General features: G+C 39.5%; 1 protein-coding gene across 6 annotated transcripts in view; it reads left to right on the forward strand.

Moving 5' to 3' along the window:
- Wnk3 (WNK lysine deficient protein kinase 3) overlaps positions 1 to 26950 on the forward strand; it is a 124441-nt gene that overhangs the window by 4874 nt on the left and 92617 nt on the right. For all 6 annotated transcript variants that reach the window (XM_076562711.1, XM_076562712.1, XM_076562713.1 and 3 more), the window contains exon 2: positions 23861 to 24515. In XM_076562711.1, coding sequence (XP_076418826.1) covers positions 23979 to 24515 — 537 coding nt within the window. In that variant the 5' untranslated portion in view covers positions 23861 to 23978. The remainder of the gene's footprint in view (positions 1 to 23860; positions 24516 to 26950) is intronic.

Here is a 26950-nt window from a genome sequence, read left to right on the forward strand (position 1 = left end):
AGAAATTTACCTTTTAATAAATTCATTTTTTTGTGGTACTTGGGATTGAACAATCAGCCCTGTACATGTCCAGAAAGCACTCTGCCCCTGGCCAACATCCTCAGCCCTCTTTACTTTTTGAGAGAGGGTCTCAGTAAGTTGCCCAGGCTGTCCTTGAACTCATTTTGTAGCCTAGGCAGAACTTGAATTTGTGATCCTCCTACCTTAGTCTCCCAGGTTGCTGGGATTATAGGTCTGAGTCACTAAGCCTGGCTTTAAATCATTTTTAAAGTATACGTCTTTGACATTAAGTAACTTTACTGTACTTGGGGCTAGTATCTAATTCCAAAATGTTTTCATCACCTTGAAAGGAAACTCTGTATTTACTCAGTAAGTACTCACTCTCCATTCTCCTCCCTCTAACACCTAGTAACCCTTATTTGCCTGTCTCAATGGGTTTGCTCAGTCTCTAATCATAATACTAACCCCAAACCTCTTATGTCGGACTTTTTTCTTTTTAAGTCTTTGCATGAGCCCCCACCCCCACCCCATGTGTTTTTGTGTGAATGTGGGTATGTATGTCACACATAGGGAAGTCAGAGCACAATCTAAGGTCTCAGTTTTTGCTGATCTTGTTTGAGGCAGGGTATTTCATCTGGGCATTCTCCTGCCTCCACTTCCCTAGTTGCTGTAGGAATATTGAAATTACAGACACATGCTACAGCATCTGGCTTTACCTGAGTTCTGGGGATCCAAATTCAGGTCCTCACAAGCCATATCCCCAGCTCTGATGCCCAACTTCTTTCGCTTAGCATGTTTTTGAGATTCACCCAGTATATGTCTCATTGTCTTTTGTGGTTGAGTAATATTCTACTGTAGAGTATATCAGATTTTTAAAAATCCATTCATGAGTTCATGAATATTTCTACCCACCTTTAAACTTTTATGGGTAGTGCTGCTGTAGATATTCATTCACATGTAAGATTCTGCTTGAATACCCATTTTAACTTATTTTGGTATGTAAATAGAAAAGAAATTATTGGATCACGTACAAACTGTTTTCTACAGAGGTGTCACCATTATACATTATCATACCCAATTATATATATGGATTCCAATTTCTGTATCTCCTTCCAAAACTTGTTGTTCTTTTTTTAATGGCCTCATGGTGAGTGTGAAGTGGTATCATTGTGGTTTTGATTTGCATTTCCCTAATGACTAATGATGTGGGGCATCTCTTCTTGTGCTTTGTCTATTTATATTTCTCCTTTGAAGAAGTGTTTTGAGCTATTTAAGACCTTTGTTCTTTTTTTTTTCCCCTCCGGAGCTGAGGACTGAACTCAGGTCCTTGTGCTTGCCAGGCAAGCCCTCTACCACTGAGCTAAATCTCTAACCCCCTTTGTTCATTTTTAAGTTTTGTTTTTTTTTTTTTTTTTGAATTATAGGAGGGATTTTTTGATGATTTGTGGAAATTTATTTTAATTTTATGGTGGTAAAACATTATTAGTCTAATGGGGTGTGGTGGTACATGCCTTTAATCCCAGCAAAGCCATTGAGACAGGCAATGAGGAGGCAGAGGCAGGATCTCTAATGAGTTCATGACCAGCCTGGTCCACATAGAGAGTTCCAAGTCAGCCAATGATATAGTGTGACCCTGTCTCAAAAAGAAAAAAAAATAGAAATCAATCAATGTAATCTATTCCAGAGCTTTCATTCAGCCACCTGCAACAAAGGTAACATTTCTAGATCTTAAAAGACCTTCATTTGAAAATTTGACTTTTTTTTTATTGAATTATAAGAGGTTTTTTGTTTTTGTTTTGTTTTGTTTTTTGAGACAGGGTTTCTCTGTGAAACCACACTAGCTGTCCTGGAACTCACTTTCTAGACCAGGCTGGCCTCAAACTCACAGAGATTCCCCTGCCTCTGTCTCCCGAGTGCTGAAATTAAAGGTGTGCCTCACCACCGCCCAGCTGAGTTATAAAAGTTCTTAAAAAACTGTATTCTAAATACTAGACTCTGCTAGGTGATATTCTTTGCAAATAATTTCTCCCATTCTGTCTGAGTTGTCTTTTTTTTATGGTGTAAGGTCTCTTATGTGCTAGACAGCTAGTCTACCACTGAGTTACATTACAGCCCTGAATTTGTACTTTGATTGAAGGATTTTGGTATTTATTTATTCATTCATCCATCTATTCATTTTATTTATTTTGAGAGTCTTGCTGTGTAGCCCAGGCAGGGCTTTGAACTTTTGATTCCCCCTGGCTCAGCCTCCTACATGCTAGAATCATAGGTATGCACCACTCTGTCTGCTATCGTGATAATGTGTTTTGAGGCACTGAAGTCTTTCTTGAAACATCATGAAGTCCAGTTATCTAATTTTGTTGTTGTTGTTGCCTGTGCCATTTGCTGCTCATTCTTAAACCCACCTCAGGCTGGCCTCAAAGTTGTATAACCAAGGATGACCTTGAACAATTCTTTTAAAAGATTTATAAGTGTTAATGTGTATGAATGTTTTTCTTGCATGTATACTGCATGCATGCCTGGTTCCTATGGAGGCCAGAAGGGGGCTTTGATAGCCTAGAATTGTGAGCTGGCATGTGGGTGCTGGAAACCAAACCTGGCTCCTCTGCAAGAGCAGTATGCACTCTAGGCCACCAGCTCTGAACTTTTTAAAACGATATTTTATTAATTCTTTGAGAATTTCATAAATATATTTTGATCATATTTACTGGCCTCCGCCCCCCTCCAATCCTCCCATATCCACCCTCACCTCTCTCCCCATCCAATGAGTTTTCTTTTTTTTCTCCATGGAGTCTTTCTGTGTTGCCCTACTTCTGTTGGATGTGTGGCCGCTCCTGGAGTCAGCCTACCAGGGGTCACACTGTTGAAAAAGGCCAACACTTCCTATCCCAGCAGTTATCAAATGCCAGAAGTAAGATTTTATACCTGTCTCCTCCCTTCTTTTACATGTGAATTGACTATAAGTTTTTAAACTTTACATTTGTGAAGATTGTACATTGTACTTGGTTGTGTGTGGATGTTCCAAAGCTCTGTGTTATCAGAAAGACTTATATTTCTTAAAAATTTATTATTATTATTATTATTATTATTATTATTATTATTATTATTATTATGTGTGTGTGTGTGTCTGTGTGTGTGTGTGTCTGTGTCTGTGTTTAAGTCAGAAGACAACTTTATGGAGTTGGTTCCCTCCTTCCTTTTTGATACGGATTTCAGGTGTTGAACTCAGATCATTATATAGGCTTGCAAAGCAAACACCTTTACTCATAGAACCATCACACCAGCCCCAGGGAAGCTTTTATATGATTAAACTTCATATGATGAGCTAAAAAAAAATCCTTAGGTTGAAATTATAGGGATGCTTTTTGCCTACTTATTTATTTATATATCTCTGTGTGGGATATTCATGTGTGTGTAAATGTGTTCACTCATGCCAGTGTGTCTGGAGACTAGATGTTAATACCAGGTGTCTTCTGCTATAGTTCTCCACCTTAGTTTTTGAGACAGGGTCTCTCGCTGAACATGAAGCTCACCAAATTAATAGACTAGCTGACCAGGAAGCACATGGGATCTTCCTGTCTCTGACTGTCTGTGCTGGGGTTACAAGTAACCACCATGCCTAGCTATTTTACATGGATGCTGGGGAATCTGAACTCATGTCCTGATACTTGTATAGTAAGCATTTTACTTACTGAGCCATTTCTCCAGTGTCATTTTTGAACTAAGATTATTTGTCATGCACAGTGGTACATTCCTAAAATCCTAGCACTAAAGAAACCGAGGCAGGAGTACTGTAAGTTCAAAATCAGCCTGGTCTACATTGTGTAAGGTGAAATATTCCTTTAAAATTAGAGAAAAACAATTGGGCATGATGGTGCCTACCAGTAATTCTAGTACTGTGGAAGCAGAGACAGGAAGATCTAGTTTGTGTCCAAGGGCAGACGAGTTACACGGAGAGTTCTAGGCCAGTCTGGGCTTATCTTGTCTGAAACCAACCAATCAACCAACCAGCCAACTAAACAGACAAACAACCAAAACAAACAACATCATCAAAAGAAAAAAGAATAAAAGAATTTGACTCAAATTATTTGGATAGATAGATTCCTGATCGGGACAACCATAAACTATATAACAGATATAATTGCTTTTTTAGATATATACAGTGTCAATTTTTAGTTAAATGATAGATAATTATGGCTTACATCTATTTTCACTGAGGTTTTTTTTTTTTTAGTTTAATTTAGTCCCAGGTAGCCTGGAATTATAATCCTCAGCCTCCCATTGTATTGGGATTGTAGGAATAATGTCAACATGCCTTTCACCTGACTTCTTCAGTAATATATACTAATATCTATCTATCTATCTATCTATCTATCTATCTATCTATCTATCTATCTATCTATCTACTATCTATTAAAATCATTACCTTGCAGAGACTTTATTTCCAAAGAATGTAATATGTTTTTTCAGTGTATGTATCTGTGCAACTTAGTGTTATATGACTACATGTATTATAAGGGGCCCCAGTTATAAGTGAGCTTGGGAATGAGATACTGGTGTTGACCTCTGGCTTGTTTTTTGTGGGGCTAGAGATGGAACTAAGGACCTGGAACATTCTAAACAAGTTCTCTGTCACGGAGCTGTCCCTTTCTTTCCCCTACCTCCTGGCTGTTTTTTCTAGCTGTGCCATTTTAGTTCAGTTTACTTGATTTCTGTTTACTTTTGAATATTTTGGCCTTTTGAAATGGTCTCTCATAGCCTAGGCTTATCTCAGATTTGCTATATATCCATAGATAATTTTGAACTTCGAATCCTCTTGCCTTCGACATCCTGAGTGCTTTTTTTTTTTCTGTTTTGAGAAAGGGTCTCATGTAGCTCTGGCTGGCCTTGATCCTGAGCCTCCTGCCTCTCACCCTCCAGTGCTGGTATTAAAAAGTATGCGCCGGGCGGTGGTGGCACACGCCTTTAATCCCAGCACTTGCGAGGCAGAGGCAGGCGGATCTCTGTGAGTTCGAGGCCAGCCTGGGCTACCAAGTGAGTTCCAGGAAAAGGCACAAAGCTACACAGAGAAACCCTGTCTCAAAAAAACAAAAAAAAGAAAGAAAAGAAAAGAAAAGTATGCATCACCATACCCAGAATTTCAGTTCAGTATGAAGTCTAGGATGGTCACAAGCTAGTAATTCTCTTGCCTTAGTTTCTGTCATGCCAGGATTACAGGAGTGCATCATTATGCTCCATATCCTTTAATATTTGTTCATCTTGCTTTACTTCCTTCATTGGTAGCAGTGATAATAGGAATTTTTGAATTCTTCTTCCTTTTTAGAGATAAAGTCTCTCTCTCTCTCTCTCTCTAGTTTTTTTTTTCCAAGACAGGGTTTCTCTGTGTAGCTTTGTGCCTTTCCTGGAACTCGCTTTGGAGACCAGGCTGGCCTCCAACTCACAGAGATCCGCCTGGCTCTGCCTCCCGTATTGAGATTACAGTTGTGGGTCCCATGCTTGGTTTATGAGATGCTAGGGATCAAACCTAGGACTTTATTCATGCTAGGCAAGCACTCCATCAGTTGAGCTACATCCCTAGTCCTGGCTTATTCTTAACTTGTTAATCATTATTTATATGGAAGATGGCTTCACCTCACTTGTAAGTTAAATGTTAACTGAAAGCATACTGAGGGCTGAAGCTGTAGCTTGGTGATTGAGTACTTGCTAACATGCAAGGCTCTGGGTTTGATCCTCTGTGCTGCATAAAAAGAAAACATACAGAGATTTTAAAATCCCATTAGAATGTTAAAAATCAAAATGTTTGATAGAACTTTTTTTGTCACAGGTGTAAGGTAAAAGATACATATTGTATGTGGAAGTTTAAATTGGTATAATGGTCATGGGAAGCAATTTTTTAGCATTGTATAAAGATTACATCCATTCACTTTGATATGTTAGTATATTTCAATGAAAGTTAAAATATATATATATATACATATAAATATGCCTGCTACAAATGTATATATATATATATACATGTATCTATACATGTGTAATGAAATATTTATAGTAGCAAAACATTTAATGCTACAGAGTAAGAAGAATAAGAGCCTTCTATATGCTGAAAAGAAAAAAAGAAATCCCAAGTCATGACTCTAAAAAATTGAGCACTTCTAGCATTCAGAATTCAAAGACAGCCTGGTGTACATAGGCATATTTGTCTCAAAATTTCAAAACAAGGAAAGAAGAAAAAAAGCTTAGTGAGTTGGGCATGGTATTATTCACCTGTAGTCCCAGCTCTTGGGAGACTGGGACAAAAGGATGGCTCGAACCCAGAATTTTGTGCCAGCTTGAGTAATGTTTTGCCTCAAAATACAAACAAAATACCTCCAATTTAGTGTAGGCTGGGCCAGATGGTGCAGTCCTATAATCCCTGCTGTTCAGGAGGCTGAGATGGGATTGCAAATTCAAGGTAGACAGTGGACTACAGATTGAGTTCAAGGCCATTCTGAGCAACTTAATAAGAACCTGTCTCAAAATAAAGAGCAGAAAGAACTCAGGGTAGAATACTTGTCTAGCATGTAGAAGGCCCAGGTTCTAGTACTGCAAACAACAAAAAAACTTACTGTATCCTATACTTTTTTGGGGTGCAAAGATAAACATATTTTCTAAAGAAATGTTGAAGGTGGTTGGAGTATAATAGCTCAGCCTAGCATATGTCCTGAGGCCGTAGATTCCGTCCCTAGCATTGCAAAACAAATAAATGAAGAAATATCAGACTAGATGGAAAGCAAAGGATAACCAGACTACAACCCACACAGTGCCAGGGAAGCTAGCTAACAAGGAGGACCCTAAGAAAGACACATGGATCGCCCTGGGAATGGAAAATAGATGAGATCTCCTGGGTAAACTAGGGGGTGGGGGTGGGGGATGGGAACATGAGGGAACAGGATGGTTGGGCTGGGGGAGGGATGGAGTGGGAGAACAATGAAAGAGAGATATCTTGATAGAGGGAGCCATTATGGGGTTAGGGAGAAACCTGGTGCTAGGGAAATCCAGGAATCCACAAGAATGACCCCAGCTAAGACTCCTAGCAATAGTGGAGAGGGTGCCTGAACTGGCCTTCTCCTGTATTCAGATTGGTGACTACCCTAACTGTCATCATAGAGCCTTCATCCACTAACTGATGGAAGCAGATGCAGAGATCCACCGCCAAGCACCAGGCTGAGCTCTGGGAGTCCAGTTGAAGAGAGGGAGGAGGGATTATATGAGCAAGGGGGGTCAAGATCATGTTGGGGAAACCTACAGAGACAGTTGAACCAAACCGGTGGGAACTCACAAACTCTAGACTGACAATTGTGGAGCCTGCATGGGACCAAACCAGGACCTCTGCACATGGGAGACAGTTGTGTAGCTTGGTCTGTTAGAGGGGCCCCTGGCAGTAGGATTAGGATCTATCCCTGGTGCATGAACTGGTTTTTTTGGAGGTTCCCTATGGTGGGATGCCTTGCTCAGCCTTGCCACAGTGGGGAGGGGCTTGGGCCTGCCTCAACTGAATGTAGCAGGCTTTGTTGACTCCCCATGGGAGGCCATACCCTTTTGGAGGAATGGATGGGGGAGGGGTTGGGGGGATGGGAGGGAGCAGGGAATGGAGGAGGGATGGGAGGGCGAACTGTGATTGGTATGTAAAATGAAAAAAAAATTAAATAAATTAGAAAAAGAAATACGGTATCAGGCATTGTGGCACATGGCCTGTAAAGCCAGCATTTAGGAGGCTTAACCGGAGGATTGCTCTGAGGTTAAGATCAGACAGGGTTACATAGCAAGTACTGGGCCAGCCAGGGCCACACAACAATACACTTTCAGAGAATGAAAAGAAACAAACAAAACCCCTAAAACACAGGTAGTTCACACAAGATAAAAGCAAAAAACATAGATGTGAAAGTGTGGCAAATAATCAAAATATGTTATAACTTCGGATAAAATGTAAAATCCTTGAGAACAAGGACTGAGTTTTCTTCTTTTACTCTTAGATGTTGACTTAGTGATTGTACATTGGTACTTGGTGTTTATTGTTATGAAAATGTATGTATAAGACATAATACTGTTAATGGACAATTTTTACTGTTTAAATATACCTTTTTTTAGTTGCTATAAAAGTTAAACAAATTCTTTAATCCATTGGTTGACAAAGTACTACTTTTTATCTTGTTTTGAGGTGAGAGTCTTATTACATTTTTTTCTTAAGTCCTGGGCTCAATCTTTCTGTCTTAGTCTCCTGAGTAGTTGGGATTACTGGTTTGCAAGAATGTACTGGATCCAGGTTGGATTTTTCATGTGTTGAGGGAATAGAGGTGGGATACAAATTTGTGACTCTCCCCTTATAATTTGAGTCTCTAGAGAAGTGTTTTTGTAGTTGCCTTTATATATATTCCTAGGCTTAGATTACTATATTACCATTTTATGAAAGAAAAATTATTACATATAGGCTATACTATATAGCTATAAACTTAATAGTTGATTCCAGGCCTGAGGAAACTCCAGATTTGAAGCCCAATTTTTTTGTTGACTTTTTTGTTGTACTGTATTTCTATGTTGCTGAATATGGAACACATAACTTGTTCACTGCAGCATATCTCTTCAGCAATGCCAACATGGTTTATTACTGGAAAGTCTTTAAAAAATACATTATGTTTTTGCCTTCCTGAATTGAGTCCCTTTGAATATCCATTTAATGTTTTTGTCAGTGTTATTGAATAGTACATTATTTTGTTAACATTTTTACATTTATTTACTTATCTATTTATATATGGAGGTAGGTGTGTGTTTATCATGAAGTCAGAGGACAGCTTACATGACTCAGTTCTTTCTTTCCTTAGGCCCTGGGGATTGAACTCAGGTTGTCAAACTTGGCAGCAGGCACCCTTATGCACAGAGCCGTTTCAATGGTCTTGAATAGTACTTTAATACAGTACTGCCCTAGGGGAGATTAAGAAGTGGAAAATAAAAGCTTTTATCTATTGATTGTTATATTGTGCCAGGCATTGTGCTAAGTACTTTATATTTTCATATTAGTCCTGTGAGATTCACAAATGAAATAAAAAATGAGTGAGGTTAAATTATTTGCTGCAAGGCAAAACCAAGATTTGATTGCAGGTTTCTCTGACTCCAAACCCTGCCTGTGTTTTTTATGGTCAAGCAAGTATTGGAAGCTAGCCCTAGTTGTACAGGCCTATAACCCCAGCTCCCTGGGAAGTTCAGGGCTTGTCTCTACTATACAGTGGGTTGGAAGCAAGCCTGGGCAACTGGCTGAGATCCTGTTTTGAAAATAAAAAGAAAGCACAGGCATTTAGATCCTTTGTAAAAATACTTACCTAGCATGCATAGGACCCTAAATTCAGTCCCCAGGAATGAGTGAGGAGGAAGAGGTAGAGCAACAATAGCAGTTATTGGATCCATGAGAAAAACAATTGAAAAGGAGGAAAAGGAGCTACTATTGAATCCATGATGAAGAGATCAGAAAAATGCTTAGTGAAGTCCTTTGCCTGGTTTAAAAAATATTATTATTGTTATTGTTATTATTATTTGTGCCATTGGGGACCAAACCTAGAGTCTTTTGTATGTTAGACAAATGTACCACTACAGAGCTATACCTCTGTCCTAGAACTCAATTTTTCTTATTCATTATTTGTCCTTAAGTTGTTAGTTATTACATCTTGTTATTGTTGAGTCTTTTCCCTCTAAAACAGTGGTTCTCAACCTTCCTAATGCTGTGACCCTTTAATCCAGTTCCTCATATTGTGGTGACTCCCCAACCATAAAATTATTTTTGTTGCTACTTCCTAACTGTAGTTTTGCTACTGTTAAGAAGCTTAATGTAGGGCTGGAGAGATGGCTCAGCAGTTAAGAGCACTGGCTACTCTTCCAGAGGTCCTGAGTTCAATTCCCAGAAACTACATGGTGGTTCACAACCATCTGTAATGAGATCTAGTGCCCTCTTCTGGCCTACAGACATACATGTAGGTGGTACACTGTGTACACAATAAATAAATAAGTAAATGAATAAATAAATAAATCTAAAAATAAAATCTTAATGTAGGGCTAGAGAGATGGCTCAGAGGTTAAGAGCACTGGCTGCTCTTTCAGAAGACCCACGTTCAATTCCCAGCACACACATGGCAGCTCACAACTGTCTTGAACTCCAGTTCCAGGGGATTTGATACCCTTATACAAACATACAGGCAGGCAAGACACTAGTGCATGAAAAATAAAATCTTTTTTTTTAAAGATTTATTTATTTATTATGTATACAGAAGAGGGCGCCAGATCTCATTACAGATGGTTGTGAGCCACCATGTGGTTGCTGGAAATTGAACTCAGGACCTCTGGAAGTGCAGTCGGTGCTCTTAACCTCTGAGCCATCTCTCCAGCCCGAAAAATAAAATCTTAAAAAATAAATTAATTAAAAAAAATCTTAATGTAAATCCTTAATCCTGCTTTGCAGGATATCTGATATGCAACCCCTGTGAAAGGGTCTGTTGACCCCAAAAGGGGTCATGACCCACAGTTTGAGAACCACTCCTAAAACAAGATTTTTTTTTTAAAAAAAAATAAAAATAAAGGAATACTTTTTTTTTTTTTTTTTTTTTTTTTTTTTTTTTTTTGGTTTTTCGAGATAGGGTTTCTCTGTGTAGCTTTGCGCCTTTTCCTGGAGCTCACTTGGTAGCCCAGGCTGGCCTCGAACTCACAGAGATCCGCCTGGCTCTGCCTCCCGAGTGCTGGGATTAAAGGCGTGCGCCACCAACGCCCGGCTAGGAATACTTTATTGTAGACAGACATAGAAGGGAAAACCCAGAAAGATGGAAGTGAGAGGTCAGTATAGTTTTTTAAAACATATTTGATATTATAATGGCTTTGAGTTTAGTCAAAATATGTTAAGATTTGTTTGTTGCTTTGAGACATGTAGCCCAGGTTGGCCTTGAATGCCTGATCTCTCTGCTTCTACCTTCCAAGTGTTGGGATTGCAGGTGTGTGTCACCACACTAAGCTCTAAATGTGTTAAGATGCCTGCCTGCCTTCCCTCTCTCCCTCTCTCCTTCTCTCCCTCTCTCCCTCCCCTTCTTTGAGAAGGGAGTCTCACTTTGAGGCCCTGGCTGTCCTGGAGCTCATTCTGTAGACCAGGCTGGCATTGAACTCATAGAGATTCACCTGTCACTGCCTCCCAAGTGCTGGGATCAAAGGTGTGAACCACCATGTCTGGCTGGCTGTGTTAAGACATTTAAGGAGGGTATAATATTTGATTGAGATATATTTGTTTGAGACAAGGTTTTTTTTTTGATTTATTTATTTATTTATTATGTACACAGAAGAGGGAGCCAGATCTCATTACAGATGGTTGTGAGCCACCATGTGGGTGCTGGGAATTGAACTCAGGACCTCTGGAATAACAGTCAGTGCTCTTAACCTCTGAGCCATCTCTCCAGCCCGAGACAAGGTTTTATTGTATACCTCAGACTGCCCTCAAACTCAAGAGTCTCCTGCCTCTGTCTCCCAAGTGCTGGGATCATAGGTGTACACTAGTACACTCAGTTTAAGATAAAATTACAAAAAAAGATTCACCATTGGAAAGTCAAGCTTGGAGGAACCAGAGTCCTACCTACTAAGGGGCTTGAGTACAGACAGCAAGATAGTGAGATTCCATGTCAAAGGGGGAAAAAGTTCCCACTGTAAATGTCATAGTTAATTATTTTGGTAAATTTACAAGGTTTTATAGCCTTCATTAGAATCCAGTTTTACTATGGTTGGGTTTTTTGTGGTACTGGGGGTTGAAACAAAAACCTTACATGTATTAGACAAACACCCTATCACTGAACCATTTTTCATCTCTCTATATTTTATTTTGTTAAGTTTCCAAGCTTCATTTGAACTTACTCTGTAGCCCAGGTAGACCTTGAGTTTGTGATCTTCATTCCTGAGCCTACCAAGTAACTATACAGGCCTGTATCCTGGGCCAGATCTACTTTTTTTTTTTTTTTTTTTTTTTTTTTTTTTTTTTTTGAGACAGGGTTTCTCTGTGTAGCTTTGCACCTTTCCTGGAACTCACTTGGTAGACCAGGCTGGCCTCGAATTCACAGAGATCTGTCTGGCTCTGCCTCCCGAGTGCTACTTTTGGTTTTTGAGACTATGTTTTTTATGTGTTCCAGGTTGGCCTTGGATTTGAGATCTGCCTGCCTTAGTCTCTCGGTGCTAGGATTACAACCATTTCTACAACACTGGGCTTGTTTTTATTCAAACATTAAAAATTGCTTTTCACTGGGTGTGGTGGCCCACACCTTTAATCCCAGCACTAGGCAGGTGAATCTCTGTGAGTTCCAGGCCAGCCTGGTCTACAAAGTGAGGTCCCGGACAACCAGGGCTATTACACAGATGAAACTCTGTCTTGAAAAGCCAACCAAACGAAAGCTGCTTTTCATGATACTGAACATTGAAGCCAGGCTCTGGAGTGTGCTAAAACTATGTTCTACCTCTGAGCTAGCTATTCCTTTAGCTCTGCAATCTAGTTTTAGTTACTAGGTGATGCTTAATTTTGATTGTCAACTTGATTGGATTGTAAAGCACCTCCAAGAGCAATGAAGCACATTGAGGGCATTTCCAGAGAGGATTAACTAAGGGGACAGTGTTATCATGTAGGCTGAGGCCTACATGGAATAAAAGGGGGAAAAGGAGAAGTCTTGCAGCACAGCCATTCTCTCTACTTTTTTTGTTCTGAAACTCACTTTGTAGACCAGCTTGGTGTCAGACTCACAGAGATCCTCTTGCCTCCGCCTCCTAAGTGCTGGAATGTGCCACCACAACCAGCTCTTAGAACTTCTTAGCTACTGTGATGTGAACTGTCATGCTCTACCATGGCCTTCTGCCATGGCAGACTGGAGCTTCTGACTATGAGCCAGAATAAATCTTTTTTCCCTTAAATTATAAGGTATTTTATCACTGCAAGGCAAAGTCTGACTAAAGCATACCATTACCCCAAAGATCATACATGGTCATTTGTCTTATTGCTCTCACCCCAGTTAATCACTAATTCTTTTCTGTTCCTATAGATTTTCATTTCTAGACAATTCACATAAACAAAATCATGAAGTATGTGGGCTTTTCCTCTGGCTGATTTCACTTAGTATAATATTGTCAAGTCTTACTTTTGTAAGCATGCATAACATTCTTTTGTATTGCTGAGTAATATTCCACTGGATATTTATAATGTTTTTAGAACTCCATCAATCAGCTATGTGAAAAGTCCCTATGTGAATAGTGCTGCTATGAATCCTTGTGTACAACTTTTTGTTATTATTGTATATATATATGTGTGTGTGTGTGTGTGTGTGTGAGAGAGAGAGAGAGAGAGAGAGAGAGAGAGAGAGAGAGAGAGAGAGAGATATGTGGGGGGAAATGCATGCTACAGCACATGTGAGGTCAGAGGACAACTTTGTGGAGTCTGGAGTCAGTTCTATCTTTATGTGGTTTACAGAGATTGAACTCAGGTTTTCAAGCTTGTGTAGCAAGTGCCTTTATCCTGTAACCTACACCTGATCTCAATTTGCTATGTGGTGGAGGCAGATCTTGAACTCTGATCTTCTTGCTTTCCAAATTAAAATGTTCAATTTTTTAAATTATTTCATGTGTATGGGTGTTTTACTAGCATGTATGTCTATGCAATACTTGTGTGTCTGGTGCCTGTGGAGGCCAGAAGGGAGCACTGGATCTCCGGGAACTAGAGTTACAGTTTCAAGTCACTATGTAAATGTTGGTAATTGAACCTAGGTCCTCTGGAAAAGCAGCCAGTACTCTTAATCACCATCTCTCTAGCCCAGTCTTCTTTATTTAATATAAACACTTATTTATTTATTTTGTATGTTTGTGTCTGTGTACTTGTGCCACAGCACTCATGTAGAGGTCAGAAGATAACTGGCAGGAATTGGTTCCCTACTTCTACTGTATAAATTCCAGGGCTTTAACTCAGGTTTGTCAAACTGAGCCATTTTCTTGGTCTACCATGTATGGTTTTATATGTACTGGGGATCAAATCCAGGGCTTCCCCAGTTTTATGGACAAGTTTTGGTGTCATGTGGTAACTCTGTTTAACTTTTTTGGAGAACCACCACACAATGTTTAGCTGTACCATTTTACATTTCCACCAGCAATGAATGAGAGCTCTGTTTTTTCCACATCCTTGTTAGTGCCAGTTACAGTATCTTTTTATTGTAGCCATCCTCTTGGGAATGAAGTAATATTTCATTGTAGTTTGATTTGCATTCCCCAGATGAGTAATGATATTGAATATTGTTTCTTGTGTTTATTGGGCAGTAGTCCCTGCCCTATCTGTGCAGGACCTGAGTCCCTCAGTACATGGCTAAAACCATAGTACTGTATCCTATAAAAAATATTGTTTTCCTATGTACACATACATAGGATAAAGTTTGAATGGTAAAATAGGCCAGTAAAAGAACAATTATAACAAAATACTTTAATTCTGCCTTATTATTATATTTAAAACTGACGGCAGCTGGCAACATGCATCAATGGAGAAGGTTGCTTGTTATACAAGCCTAGTGGCCTGAGGTTGATGCCCAGAATCTGTGTAAAATTAAAAGTAAAGAAATAACTCCACAAAACTCACTAAACCTTTATTGTGTAAGAAAAAATACTCAAATTATTGAAAACCCAAGTTGTGATTTGAATTCTATGACAGTTTTATAAGGATGAAATACTAGTAAGACTTTTTTGTTTGTTTTGAGAAAGGGTCTGTGTAGCCCAGAGTCTCCATAACTTCACAGTCCTTCTTTCTCAGCTTCCTAGGTTCTGAGATTACAGGTGTACACCTTTGTGTCTGACTTACTACTATTACTATAAAACTATGCTTGTAGTGATTCAAATGAGATATCTCCATAAGTCTCAGACATTTGAATATTTGGAGCAGTTGCTGACTATTTGGAGAGGATGAAGAGACCTTGCTGGAGGAAGTATTCCACTGGGGGTGGGCTTTAAGGGTTCAGAAGATTCGCGCCATTTCGAGTTTGTTCTCTATGCTTCCTGTTTGAGATGTGAGCCCTCAGCTGCTGTTCCAGCCGACATGCCTGCTACTTGCTGCCATGCTGCCACGCCATGATGGACTCTTATGCCTCTGGAACAGTAAGCCCAAAATAAATGCTTTCTTTTTAAGTTGCCTTGGTCATGATCTTTCATCATAGCAATTGAAAGGAAACTAAGACAGAAGTTGGTGCCAGGGAGTTGGCTATTGCTGTGTCAGATCCGACCATGTAGTTTCTTGTTTGTTTGTTTTTGAGGAATGTGGAAGACTTTGGAACTTTGGACTAGAAAATTGGTTGAATGCTATAAGCAGAGCTTAATGCTCAATCTTCGTAGGACCTTGGAAGCCAGTAGTGCTGGGAGCTATTCAGACTTCAGAGGCCCAGCTCAAAAAGTTTCAGAGGGAAACAATAATAGCAATTGGGATAGAGACCATTCTTGTATCTCTTACAGAGAGCTGGGTTCAGTTCCCAGCACCCTCATGGCAGCTTATAGCTGTCTATAACTCCAGTTGTAGGGGATCCAGAACTCTTGTCTGGCTTCTGCAGTTGCCAGGCACACTCATATGCATAAAATAAAAAAAAACCCTAAATCCTCAAAAAAGTAGTAGACTAATTTCTTTGGTGGTAGAGATTTCAAGATAACCTAAATATTGACTCTGTTGTGTGATTATTAGTAATCACTCTTATGGAGGCCTATAGTGAAAAAGAGCAAGTATGGCAGAAATAGATATAAAATGTACAGTTTAAAGAGAAAATGAACACCACAGCCAAAGCTTGTGCTGAAAAAGCTAAGGTGATTAAGGCAAGGCCTGATCTGCATTGTGACAAAGGCAATGGTGCCCTCAGAGCAAGACCCTACCCAGCTGAGCTTTCACCTGGTAAAAAGAAAAGGCATAAGGAATTTTCTGCTCCTAAAAAGGAACAACAAATCAAAGCTGCTACGAATGTGAATCAAGGGCTCTAGAGTTCACCCTAAATGACTGTGTGGTTCTGGCCTTAGGTTCATGAAGTATACAGGAGTGAAGGGTTTGTGGAATCTTCTTGATCTTTCTGCCTGTGTCCTAAGAATGTGCCTGAGGCTAAATTAAAAAAAAAGTAGTGGATGGGGTGGAGCGATGGCTCAGCAGTTAAGAGTACTTGCTGCTCTTTCAGAGCAGGGTTCAGAAAGCCACCGAGGCCAGGTGTGTGGCAGGGGAGTCCATTGTGTGAAGCTGTGAGTATGAAACCTGGATTGCATTGGAGATCCCAGGATTTTGGAGATGTCAGAATCTTGAGATATCTGCTAAGAAGAGCTATATGTATGGAGTAGGAGTAGCCCAAGAGAGGGAAGTGTGTTGCAGTCAGTAAAGCTGGAAGGGTAGAGCCATCTAAGCCATTTGACGTCGTAGAACTACAGGATTTGGAGTTTGTGCTGCTGGGTTTTGGCCTTGCTTTGGTCCAATGTTATCTCTTTCCTCCCTTTTGGAATGGTAATGTATATTCTGTGCCATTGTATGTTGGAAGTATGTAATTTGCTTTTTGATTTTTACAGGGGTTACAATTAAGAGATTGCCTTGAGTCTAAGAAGAGACTTTGGACTTTTAAACTGTGTTGAGACTGTGAAAGACTATAGGGATTTTTGAAATAAGACTAAATGCATTTTTTTTTTGCTACAATACTGTGGAGGCCAGGGAGTGGAATGTGGTTTGAATGAGTTGTCCTCCATAAATCTCGGCATTTGAATACTCGATCCCTAGTTGGTAGCTGTTTGGGGAGGATTAAGAGCTGTGGGTTTACTGGAGGAAGTAAGCCACTGGGGTGGGTTTTAAGGGTTCAAAAGACTCCATCATTTCAAGTTGTTCTCTACTTCCTGTTTGAGACGTGATCTCTGTTTGCTGCTTGCTGCTACACTGCCTCACCATAATCGATTCTTAGCTCTCTGGAGTCATAAGCCCAAATAAACCCCTTTCTGCGTAAGTTGCCTTGATTGTGGCACTTGTATCACAGCAGTAGAAAAGTAAGACAATGCTATAATACATTTATATAAATGTAGTGTTTTTGCTTCTTCCTGGAATTTTTTCTTTTAACTTTTACTACATCATTTGTTTATTTATTTACATATATGTGCACTAGCACACACTATGGAGGCCAGAAGACAACTTTTGGGAATCAGTTCTCTACTGCCACCGTGTGGGTCCTGGGATCCATGTGGGTTCAGTAACTCAGATTGTCAGGCTTGGTGGCAAGTGCCCTTATCACTGACCCATCTCACCCCTGCCCTCCTTTTATTTGTGTGTTTTTTTTTGAGGTGGTATCATGTAGCCCATGCTAGACTTGAACTTGTAATCCTCTTGCCTTAGCTTCCCAGTTACTGGGCTTTAGGCGTGTGCCACCATGTCTGACTTTATTCCCAGAGTTTTCTGTTACTTTTGGACTATAGTTTACTGAATATGACTGAAACTGTAGAAAGTAAAACTACAGATAAGAAAGACTTTGCTTCATGTTCTTTAGAAAATATTTATTCAAACCTTTTACCCATTTTGCGGGGGATAGAGTGCTGATGATTGAACCGAGATCTTTGAACATGCTAAGCCGCACATTTTAAAATTGGTTTGCCTTTTCCTTATTAAATTGTAAGAATTCTTCATGTATTCTTTGTTTGCTTGTTTTATGTTAAAACAGAGTATCACTTTGTTGCTCTGGCTGGAATAGAACAGGTTAGTCTTAAACTCACAGAGATCTGCCTGCATCTTATATTTTTTCCTACCATTTGGGTTGTCCTTTCCAGTTTCATAATCATATTCTTTGAAGTACAAAGGTTTAACATTTTTATGAGATAATTTCTTCCCCTCCCTCTCTTATTGACTTGTAGAATTGCTCAAATGCTTAAAAATGAGGTGTATGGGTGTTTTATCTGCATGTATGTCTACTGTATACATGCCTGCTGCCCTAGGAGGCCAAAGAGGGAACTGGATTCCCAGGAACTGGGGTTTCAGCTCTAGTGAGCTGCCACGTGGATGCTGGGCATTGAGCCTGTGTCCTCTGGAATAGTAGCCAGTGCTTTTAACCACTGAGCCCTCTCTCCAGCCCCTTGGTTACTGTTTCCAGACACATTCCCACTATGTACCTCAGACTGGTCTTTATTTAGTTTTGGCTGACTCTCAACTGATGGCTGCTCTGCTGTCAGTTTTCTCTTTTATTCTTTATGTTTGCCAGGCCCAGGATAACCAAGATTTAGTCTGGTGTTTTCTTCTAAAAGCTTTATCTCTCACTCTTAGATCTGTGGTCCATTTTGAACTAATTTCTGTGCCTGATGTGGGGTGAAGGATCCACCTTCTGCATATTGATTTGAGTTGTTGAGAACCTTTAGCTGAAAAGATTGCCACTTAGCTATTGAATAGTCTTAGTTTCTTTGTTGAAAATCACCTGACAAAGGACATTAAGGCTTCCGTTTAGCCTTTCATTAATTTTCTGTTGATCTCCATTGTCATTCTGTTGTTAATTTCTAGTTTAGTTATTTTCCTTAGCCAGCCTTCTTTCCTTTCTTCTTCCCTCTGCTCACACAGCCCAGGCTGGTCTTCAACTCTCTATGTAGCTGAAAATAACCTTGAACAGCCAATCTTCTTGCCGCTGTATGAGTCCTGAAATTATAGGCATGCATCACTATGCCCAATTTATGTGGTACTGGGGCTCAGACTCAGGGCTTCCTTCATGCTAGCTAAGCACTCTACCAACTGAGCTCCATCCCTTAATTGAACTGTTTTGTTGTAGAAGAGAACATATTTTATTGATACTTGTTTTACTGCATAGCATATGATGTGTTCTAGAGATGCCTCATCTGTGCTTGAAAATAATTTATATTTTGCCTTTGTTGAAGAGAATGTTTTACAGATGTCAGCTAGGTCAGGTTGTTTGATAGTATTGTCCAAATACTTTGTTATTGAATTGTCTGGTCCTCTCCTCAGTGTGTTAGGTTTTATTTCATGTATTTGGGGGCATGATTGTTAAATGTATGTGTGTATAGGCTTATATAATTATATATTATTGCTCTTTGTCTCTAGTTTAACTATCATTTGATATCAGGGAATTGGACTTTTAAAAATATATTAGAGCTTAAATAAGATTTTAGGGTTTTGGGGTTTAGAGAGATGGCTAAATAGTTAAGAGTACTGGCTGCTCTTTCAGAGGATCTGGTTCCACCATGTGGCAACTTACAATCATCTGTAACTCCAATTCCAGGGGATCTGATGCTTTCTTCTGGCTTCTTTGGGCACAAGGCATGCATATTGTACACAGACATATATGGAAACAAAACAACCATACACATAAAATACATTTTTTTAAAATCACGCTTTCAGGGTTTTGGGAGCTAGAGAGATGGCTCAGCAGTTCAGAGTACTTGTTGCTCTTGCAGAGGACCTGGGTTTGGTTCCAAGCATCCACATGGTGGCTCACAACTGTCCATAACTTTGGTTCCAGGAGATCTGATGCCGTCTTCTGACCTCTTATGGCACCAGGCATGCATGTGGTGCACATTCATACACTGGGCAAAAATTTATACAATTTTGTCGTCGTCGTCGTCGTCGTCGTCCCCGTCCCCCCCCTCCTCGCGCAAGACAAGGTTTCTCTGGGTGGTTTTGGTGCCTGTCCTGGATCTTGCTCTGTAGACCAGGCTGGCCTTGAACTCACAGAGATCTGCCTGGCTCTGCCTCCGGAGTGCTGGGATTAAAGGTGTTCGCTGCCACCACCACCACCGCCACCACCCGTCGAGATGGTGTAGTTTTAAGTGATATTTCACTGATTACTGAGGATCTCAAACTTCCTTTTTTGTATTTTTGCCATTCATATTCTTTTGAAAACTGTCTATTCACACTAGCCCATTTGTTAATTGGATGATTTAGATTTTTTTGGTAGTTTTTGTAGTTTTTTTATATGTTCTAGGTATTACTCTACTGTATGATGTATTATTGGCAAAGATTTCTTTTTCCATTTTTGCTTTTTTTTTTTTTTTTTTTTTTGGTTTTTCGAGACAGGGTTTCTCTGTGTAGCTTTGCACCTTTCCTGGAACTCACTTGGTAGCCCAGGCTGGCCTCGAACTCACAGAGATCCGCCTGCCTCTGCCTCCCAAGTGCTGGGATTAAAGGCGTGAGCCACCACCGCCCGGCTCTTTTTCCATTTTTGTAGGTTGTCTCTTTACTCTGGTGATTGTTTCCTTTGCTAGACACAAGATTTTTAATTTCATACTATATCATTTACAAATTCTTGGCATTATTTCTTGTGTTATTAAATTCCTTTTCAGAAAGCACATGCCTATGCCTGTGCCTATATGTACTAAAATATTTGCCAAAATGAATATTCTGGCATCATATTGTCATTCATGGGAATTATTTAGAGTGCATTCCCTAATGTCAAACTAAACAAGATTTGGAATTAGTGGTTATATCAGAACTATCATGTGTAAAACAAAGATGAATTTCTCAGAGCTATTCTTAAAACTAGTTCATGGTCAGTACCTTTTGTTATATTGATATCAAGTAAGTGGCTCAATTAGCAAAAAATCCTTTACTTAAATTTGCTTGTTACAAAGCAAAACCTATTTTTTTAAAAAAGCGTATGTAGCCAATAGACAGCAAATCTTCTTGGAAAGCATTTTATATTCATTATTATTATTATTTTTAAAACTCTTTCCTTGTGGTGGTTAGTTTTTTGTCAGCTTGATGCAAACTGGCCTCTTCTGGGAAGAGGAAACTTTAATTGAAAAATGCAATCACCAGATTGGCCTGTGAGCAAGCCTGTGTTGCGTTTTCTTGATTGATGGTATGTGTGGAAGGGCCCAGTTCACTGTTTGTGGTTCCATCTCTGGTCAAGTGGTCCTGAATTGTTTAAGGAAGCAGGCAGAGCAAGCCATGGAGCAAGACAATAAGCAGCATTCCTTCATGGTTTCTGTATCAGTTCTTGCCTCTAGGTTTCTGTCCTGACTTCACTCAATGGTGTACTGTTACCTGGAAGTATAAGATGAAATAGACCCTTTCCTCCCCAAGTTGTTTTTGCTCATGGCATTTTATCATAGCAATAGAAACCTAAGGCATTGCACTTATGAAATATACATTCAGAAAATGTATAGAATTTATACATATAGTTTAAATTTTTTTATTTGTATGGGTATTTTTCTGCATAAATATCTGCTTGTTTACCACATATGTGCCTGATACCCAGAGTCCAGGAAGAGGTATTAGATTCCCTGGAACTACAGTTATAAACTGTTGTGAGCCACCATGTGGGTGCTGGAAATTAAACCCAGTTCCTCTGGAGAAGTAGCCAGTGTTCTTAACCTCTGAGCTATCTCTTTAGCTCTCAAGAATTTACATATAAACCAAATGATTATAAAAGAAAGTTCAGGGGGTGGTGAGATGTAGGATTAAAGGCGTATGTCACTACACCCAGCCTTCCACCTTATATTTTGAGACACTGAACATGAAGCTTACTGATTTGGCTAGGCTAGGTAGCTTCACATCCTAAGGATTCTTCCTTCTCCAGCTCCCCAGCCCTGGAATTACAAGCATGCATTGCTGTATCTGGCTTCTACAAGGGTGCTGAGGATCTAAACTTAGGTGTTTATGCTTGCCAAGTAAGGACTTTACTAACAGAGACATTTTCCCAGCCCCCTGAAATATTTTTATTTTGAAAAAAAAAAAAAAAACCTCAAACATGTTTTTAAAAAAGTAACAAAGTAATACAATGAAACTTTGCATGATGTTCACCTGGATTCCTAATTGGTAGTGCTGTAGCTGCTTTCTTTATATCTCAGAAGATGGAGATAATGGTAAGTTTGAGGCTAGCCTGGTCTACACAGTTCTCGGTAGACAGGACTAAATAGTAAGATCTTGTCAAAAAAAAAGTAGCGAACAATTAAAGAAGACAATGGACATCAACTTTCTATTTTCCACATACACATGTACATGAATACTCACACAGGTGTGTTTCATTTGCTTAGCCATTTGAAAATAAGTGATATACATTATTTTGAACTTTATTTGTGTCATTCAAGGCATATAACTTAGTAGCATACCACCAATGCATGATGTAGTAAGGAGGGAAGAAGTCCCTCCCTCCCTCCTTTATTTTTGACAATCTCACTATGTAGCCCAGGCTAGCCTCAAACTTTAGATCCTCCATCCTAAGTACTGAGATTACAAGTGTACACCACCATGCCTTGTATAAAGTAAGCTACTTTGATCTTTATACCTAGAAGCTTTATAGTTGGATCATATGGTAGTTCTATTTTTAATTTTTTGAGGAAACATTGTACTAAGTTCCCTAGTGGCTGGGCTAATTTAAATTCTCCATCTTCATAATTTATTTTGTTTTCTTTTTAAAAATGTATTTATTTTGTTGTATGTGTGTGTGCCTGAGTGTATGTATGTGCACCACACAGGTGCAGGAGTCCGGAGAGGTCAGAAGAGATTTTGGAATTTCTGGAACTGGAGTTACAGACAGTTGTGAGCCACCCTGTGGGTTCTGGGAACTGACCTAGATCCTCTGCAAGAACAGTAAATGCCCTTAAACACTGATAATCTCTCCAGACCTCTTTTGCATTTTGTTTATGGTAGCTACTTTTACTTGGGTGGGATGGAATTTTGATGTAGTTTTGATTTTAATTTTCCTGGTGACTAGAGATATTGAATATTTTTCATGTATTTATTAGCCAATCTTAAAAAGAAATGAACAAATTATGCCAAATGAAATAAGACAAATATAAATATTGTATGCATCTACTTACATGAATTATCTAGAATAAGTAAATTAAGAAATAGAGAGTAGAATGTAGGCTTGGGGAGGGGATGTGGGTAAGATTTTCTTTGGTAGTTCTGGTGATCAAACATAGAACTTTGTACATGCTAAGCATACATCTGCTAGTGAGCCACACTCTCAGCCCCCTAAAACCTGCTCTTCTTCTATTTTAGAAATTAATTTTGCTGTTTGTCCAAGCCAGCTCAGAACTCCCAGGTCTTAGGTGATTCTCCACCCCCAGCTTCCTAAGTAACTAGGACTATAGGTACATTTCATAGCACTCAGCTGGATAGGACATTTTTCTATAATGAGTATAGATTTTCAGTTTAAGATGATGAAATCGGGCTGGAGAGATGGCTCAGAGGTTAAGAGCACTGGCTGCTTTTCCAGAGGTCCTGAGTTCAATTCCTAGCAACCACATGGTAGCTCACAGCCATTTATAATGAGATCTGGTGCCCTCTTCTGGCATACCGGCATACATGCAGGCAGAACACTATACATAAAAAATTGCTGGGCGGCGGCGGCGGCGCATGCTTTTAATCCCAGTGAATTCAGAGCTGAGTGAATTCAGGATTTGGGCACGTGTATTGAATTTGGTGGATTGAGATGAGAACTAGGTTCCAGCATATGAAGACATACTGAACTATATGCCAAATGCTATATTAGTCACTGTAGCTATATTAAATAAGATAAGGCATGGTCCCTGGAGTCTTAGTTGCTAAGTTATACAGAAACAAGAATAAACTTCTTATTAAGAAAGAAGCAATTAAAAATCAGGTAGCTAGGCCAGGCGATAGTGGCGCACGTCTTTAATCCCAGCACTCGGGAGGCAGAGTCAGGTGGATCTCTGTGAGTTCAAGGCCAATCTCGGTTACAGAATGAGCTCCAGGATAGGCTCCAGAGCTACACAGAGAAACCCTGTCTCAAAAAACCAAAAAAAAAAAAAAAAAAATCAGGTAACTTGTTTTCTCCTTAGTAATTTCTGTTGTAGGGTGATATTAAAATTATCTTTTTCCCTCCTTCAGGTTGCTATGGGAAGATATAACATCATAAAAGGAAGTGTGTTCTGATAACTCTGATACCTGAGATGTAAGCGGACTGAAGAGTGAAACAGGAAAAAGTTCATTGCCAACCTTAGTTACAATGGCCACTGATTCTGGGGAGCCAGCTAGCACAGAAGATTCTGAGAAACCTGATGGGGTTTCCTTTGAAAACAGGGTTGCTCAGACTGCTGCACCTCCGATTGTAGAAGCTAGAATGAAGGACAAACCCAGCACCTTCTCTGCTTCAGGGGAGACCATCGAAAGAAAGAGATTTTTCCGAAAGAGTGTTGAGATGACAGAAGATGACAAAGTTGCTGAATCCTCCCCAAGAGATGAAAGAATAAAAGCTGCATCAAATATTTCAAGAGTAGACAAACATCCTACAAATGTGCTAAGAGGTGGGCAAGAAGGTAAATATGAGCAGTGTTCAAAGGCAACCTCAGAATCATCAAAAGATTGCTTCAAGGAGAAAAAAGAAAAGGAAATGGAAGAAGAAGCCGAAATGAAGGCTGTAGCAACTTCCCCTAGTGGCAGGTTCCTGAAATTTGATATAGAGCTGGGAAGAGGAGCATTTAAGACAGTATATAAAGGACTGGACACTGAAACGTGGGTTGAAGTTGCTTGGTGTGAACTACAGGTGGGTATATAATTTTCTTGGCTTTATGAGTACCAGATTTAGCTGCCCTGACCTCCAGAGTGACCCAGGATGAAGAAAGCTCTTCTACCATTGTCTAGAAATTATGTTCTTTTCTAATCTGTTAGGAGCCCATGGCAAGCTTTTTTTTTTTTTCATTTTTTTTTTATTTTATTTTACAATACCATTCAGTTCTACATATCAGCCACGGGTTCCCCTATTCTCCCCTCTCCCACCCCCTCCCCTTACCCCCAACCTCCTCCAGGGCAAATCCTCCCCCAGGACTGCGATCAACCTGATAGACTCAATCCAGGCAGGTCCAGTCCCTTCCTCCCAGACTGAACATGGCAAGCTTTTTAAAAATTGTCTTTCCTTGTATTGTCAATGCTGAGGATGGAATCTAGAACCTTTTTACATGCTAGGCAAGTACTCTACCATTGAGATATATTTCTAGTCAATTGCTTTTATCTTAATTTTTGCAGTGCTAAGAATAAACTCAGAGCCATATATAAGTATTCTGCTGTTGAGTTATACCCCCTCTTCCCCTCTATTTATTTAATTTGTTCATTTGTCTATTTATATTATGTTGCTAGGATCAAATTTTGGGCCTTGTACATACTAGGCAAATGCTCTACCTCTGAGCTATAAAAAGTACCCAGCCTTAGTGGCGGTGGCACACGCCTTTAATCTCAGCACTTGGGAGGCAGAGCCAGGCAGATTTCTGTGAGTTCAGGGCCAGCCTGGTCTACAGAGCGAGATCCAGGACAGGCACTAAAGCTACACAGAAACCCTGTCTCAAAAAAACAAAAAAAAAAAAAAAAAAAAAAAAAGAAAAAAAAAGTACCCAGCCTTTGGAAATATAACTAATTTTTGCTCTACATTTATCATTTTTTATTTGTTATTTTGAGACAAGGTCTTCAATGCAGCCCAACAAACTGGTCCTGAATTCTCTATGTAGCTTAGGCTTGGTTCAAACTGATGTTCTTCCTGTCGCAACCTCTCTATTGCTAGGGTCATAGGCATATGCCCACCATGCTTGCTTTCCTTTCCTGTTTTAAAAAGAAAAAGTCTATGTGTGACATTCTTTGGGAACATTTTTTATTAGCTTCAGGGAATTCCCCAAATTCTCCTTAACACTTCATTTTAAGAACTGAGTGTATGTGTCTCATTGGTTGATTGTTGCACTACAAAATTAAGTGTATGATAGGAATGTATTCAGTATGATAATTACCTTTATCTTTTTCATACCAAAAAACATGTGAAATTCATATGATGTTTTTCCAAATAGGAAAGATTTTTCTTGACTCTTTGAAAACTTCTATTGCTATTCCATCCTCATGCCTTTGAAATTTAGAGCCAAGTGAAATAATCAGAATCTACAGAGGTTAGTTAGCTCAAGTATGTTTAGCAAGGAGAAATTAAAGAAAAAAATGGGGAGAATGACTGAATTACCATATATTTTGTTCTAGGATAGCTATTTTATGTAGTATTATTAACAAATGAGGGACAAAGCAGCATAGAAGGTATTATAATGAGAATAGTCTCAGGCAGGTGTAGGGCAAATAGGAGGAGAACAAGCCTTGGTAACCTCTGTCAATTCATGAAAAATGGTCAGCATTCATATGGGATTCTTAAAATTAAGATTGGACTGGGAATATGGCTCAGTTTGGTACAGTGCTTGCCTTAACATGCATGAGCAAAGCTTTTAGTTCAATCTCAGCACCATGTATACCAGGTATGGTGGCACATGCCTGTAATCCTAGTAACTGGGGAGGTGGGGGCAGGAAGATTAGAAGTTCAAGGTCATTCTTGACTATAGCCTGGGCCACATGAGACCCTACCTCAAAACAACAGCAATAAAACCAACAACAGCAACAAAAAACAAACCACAAATTAAGATTAAATAAAGACAGCCACTAAGTGTAGGCCATTATTGTTTAAATTCTAATGGTGTCTTTGAGTGCTGGTGTCTACAAAATATCCAGATTCTACCCATTATAAAGTGCTGTTGGTTGCCATTCAGATAGACTGGAATTTAATCTAAGTGCCTAGTGTATGAAGTTTATATTTTATTTGAAACGTAGTGTGATATATTCCAGGTTAGCCCTAAATTTACTATTGTAGCTGAGAAAGATCTTGAACTTCTGAGTTTCCTGCCTTCACTTCCCAAGTGCTGAGATTACAGGCATGTACCACCATGCCCAGTTTATTTGATTTTGGAGGACTGAACTCTGCCATCTGAGTTACATCTTTCTAGACCAGGCCTCCTTGAAATAGCTAGTACCTAGATATCTAGAAACTCCATCTAGAGTTTGAACTAAAGATGTCACTGAAAATCAAAACTACCAACAAGAAAAAAAAATAGGTCCAATCGACTATAGCAGGTTGCCATGCTGAGTGAACATTCTATGTACTTTTTGTTGTTGTTGTTTTATTTT

This window comes from Peromyscus maniculatus, chromosome X (genome assembly GCF_049852395.1).
Source record: "Peromyscus maniculatus bairdii isolate BWxNUB_F1_BW_parent chromosome X, HU_Pman_BW_mat_3.1, whole genome shotgun sequence".
Taxonomy (NCBI): Eukaryota; Metazoa; Chordata; class Mammalia; order Rodentia; family Cricetidae; genus Peromyscus; species Peromyscus maniculatus.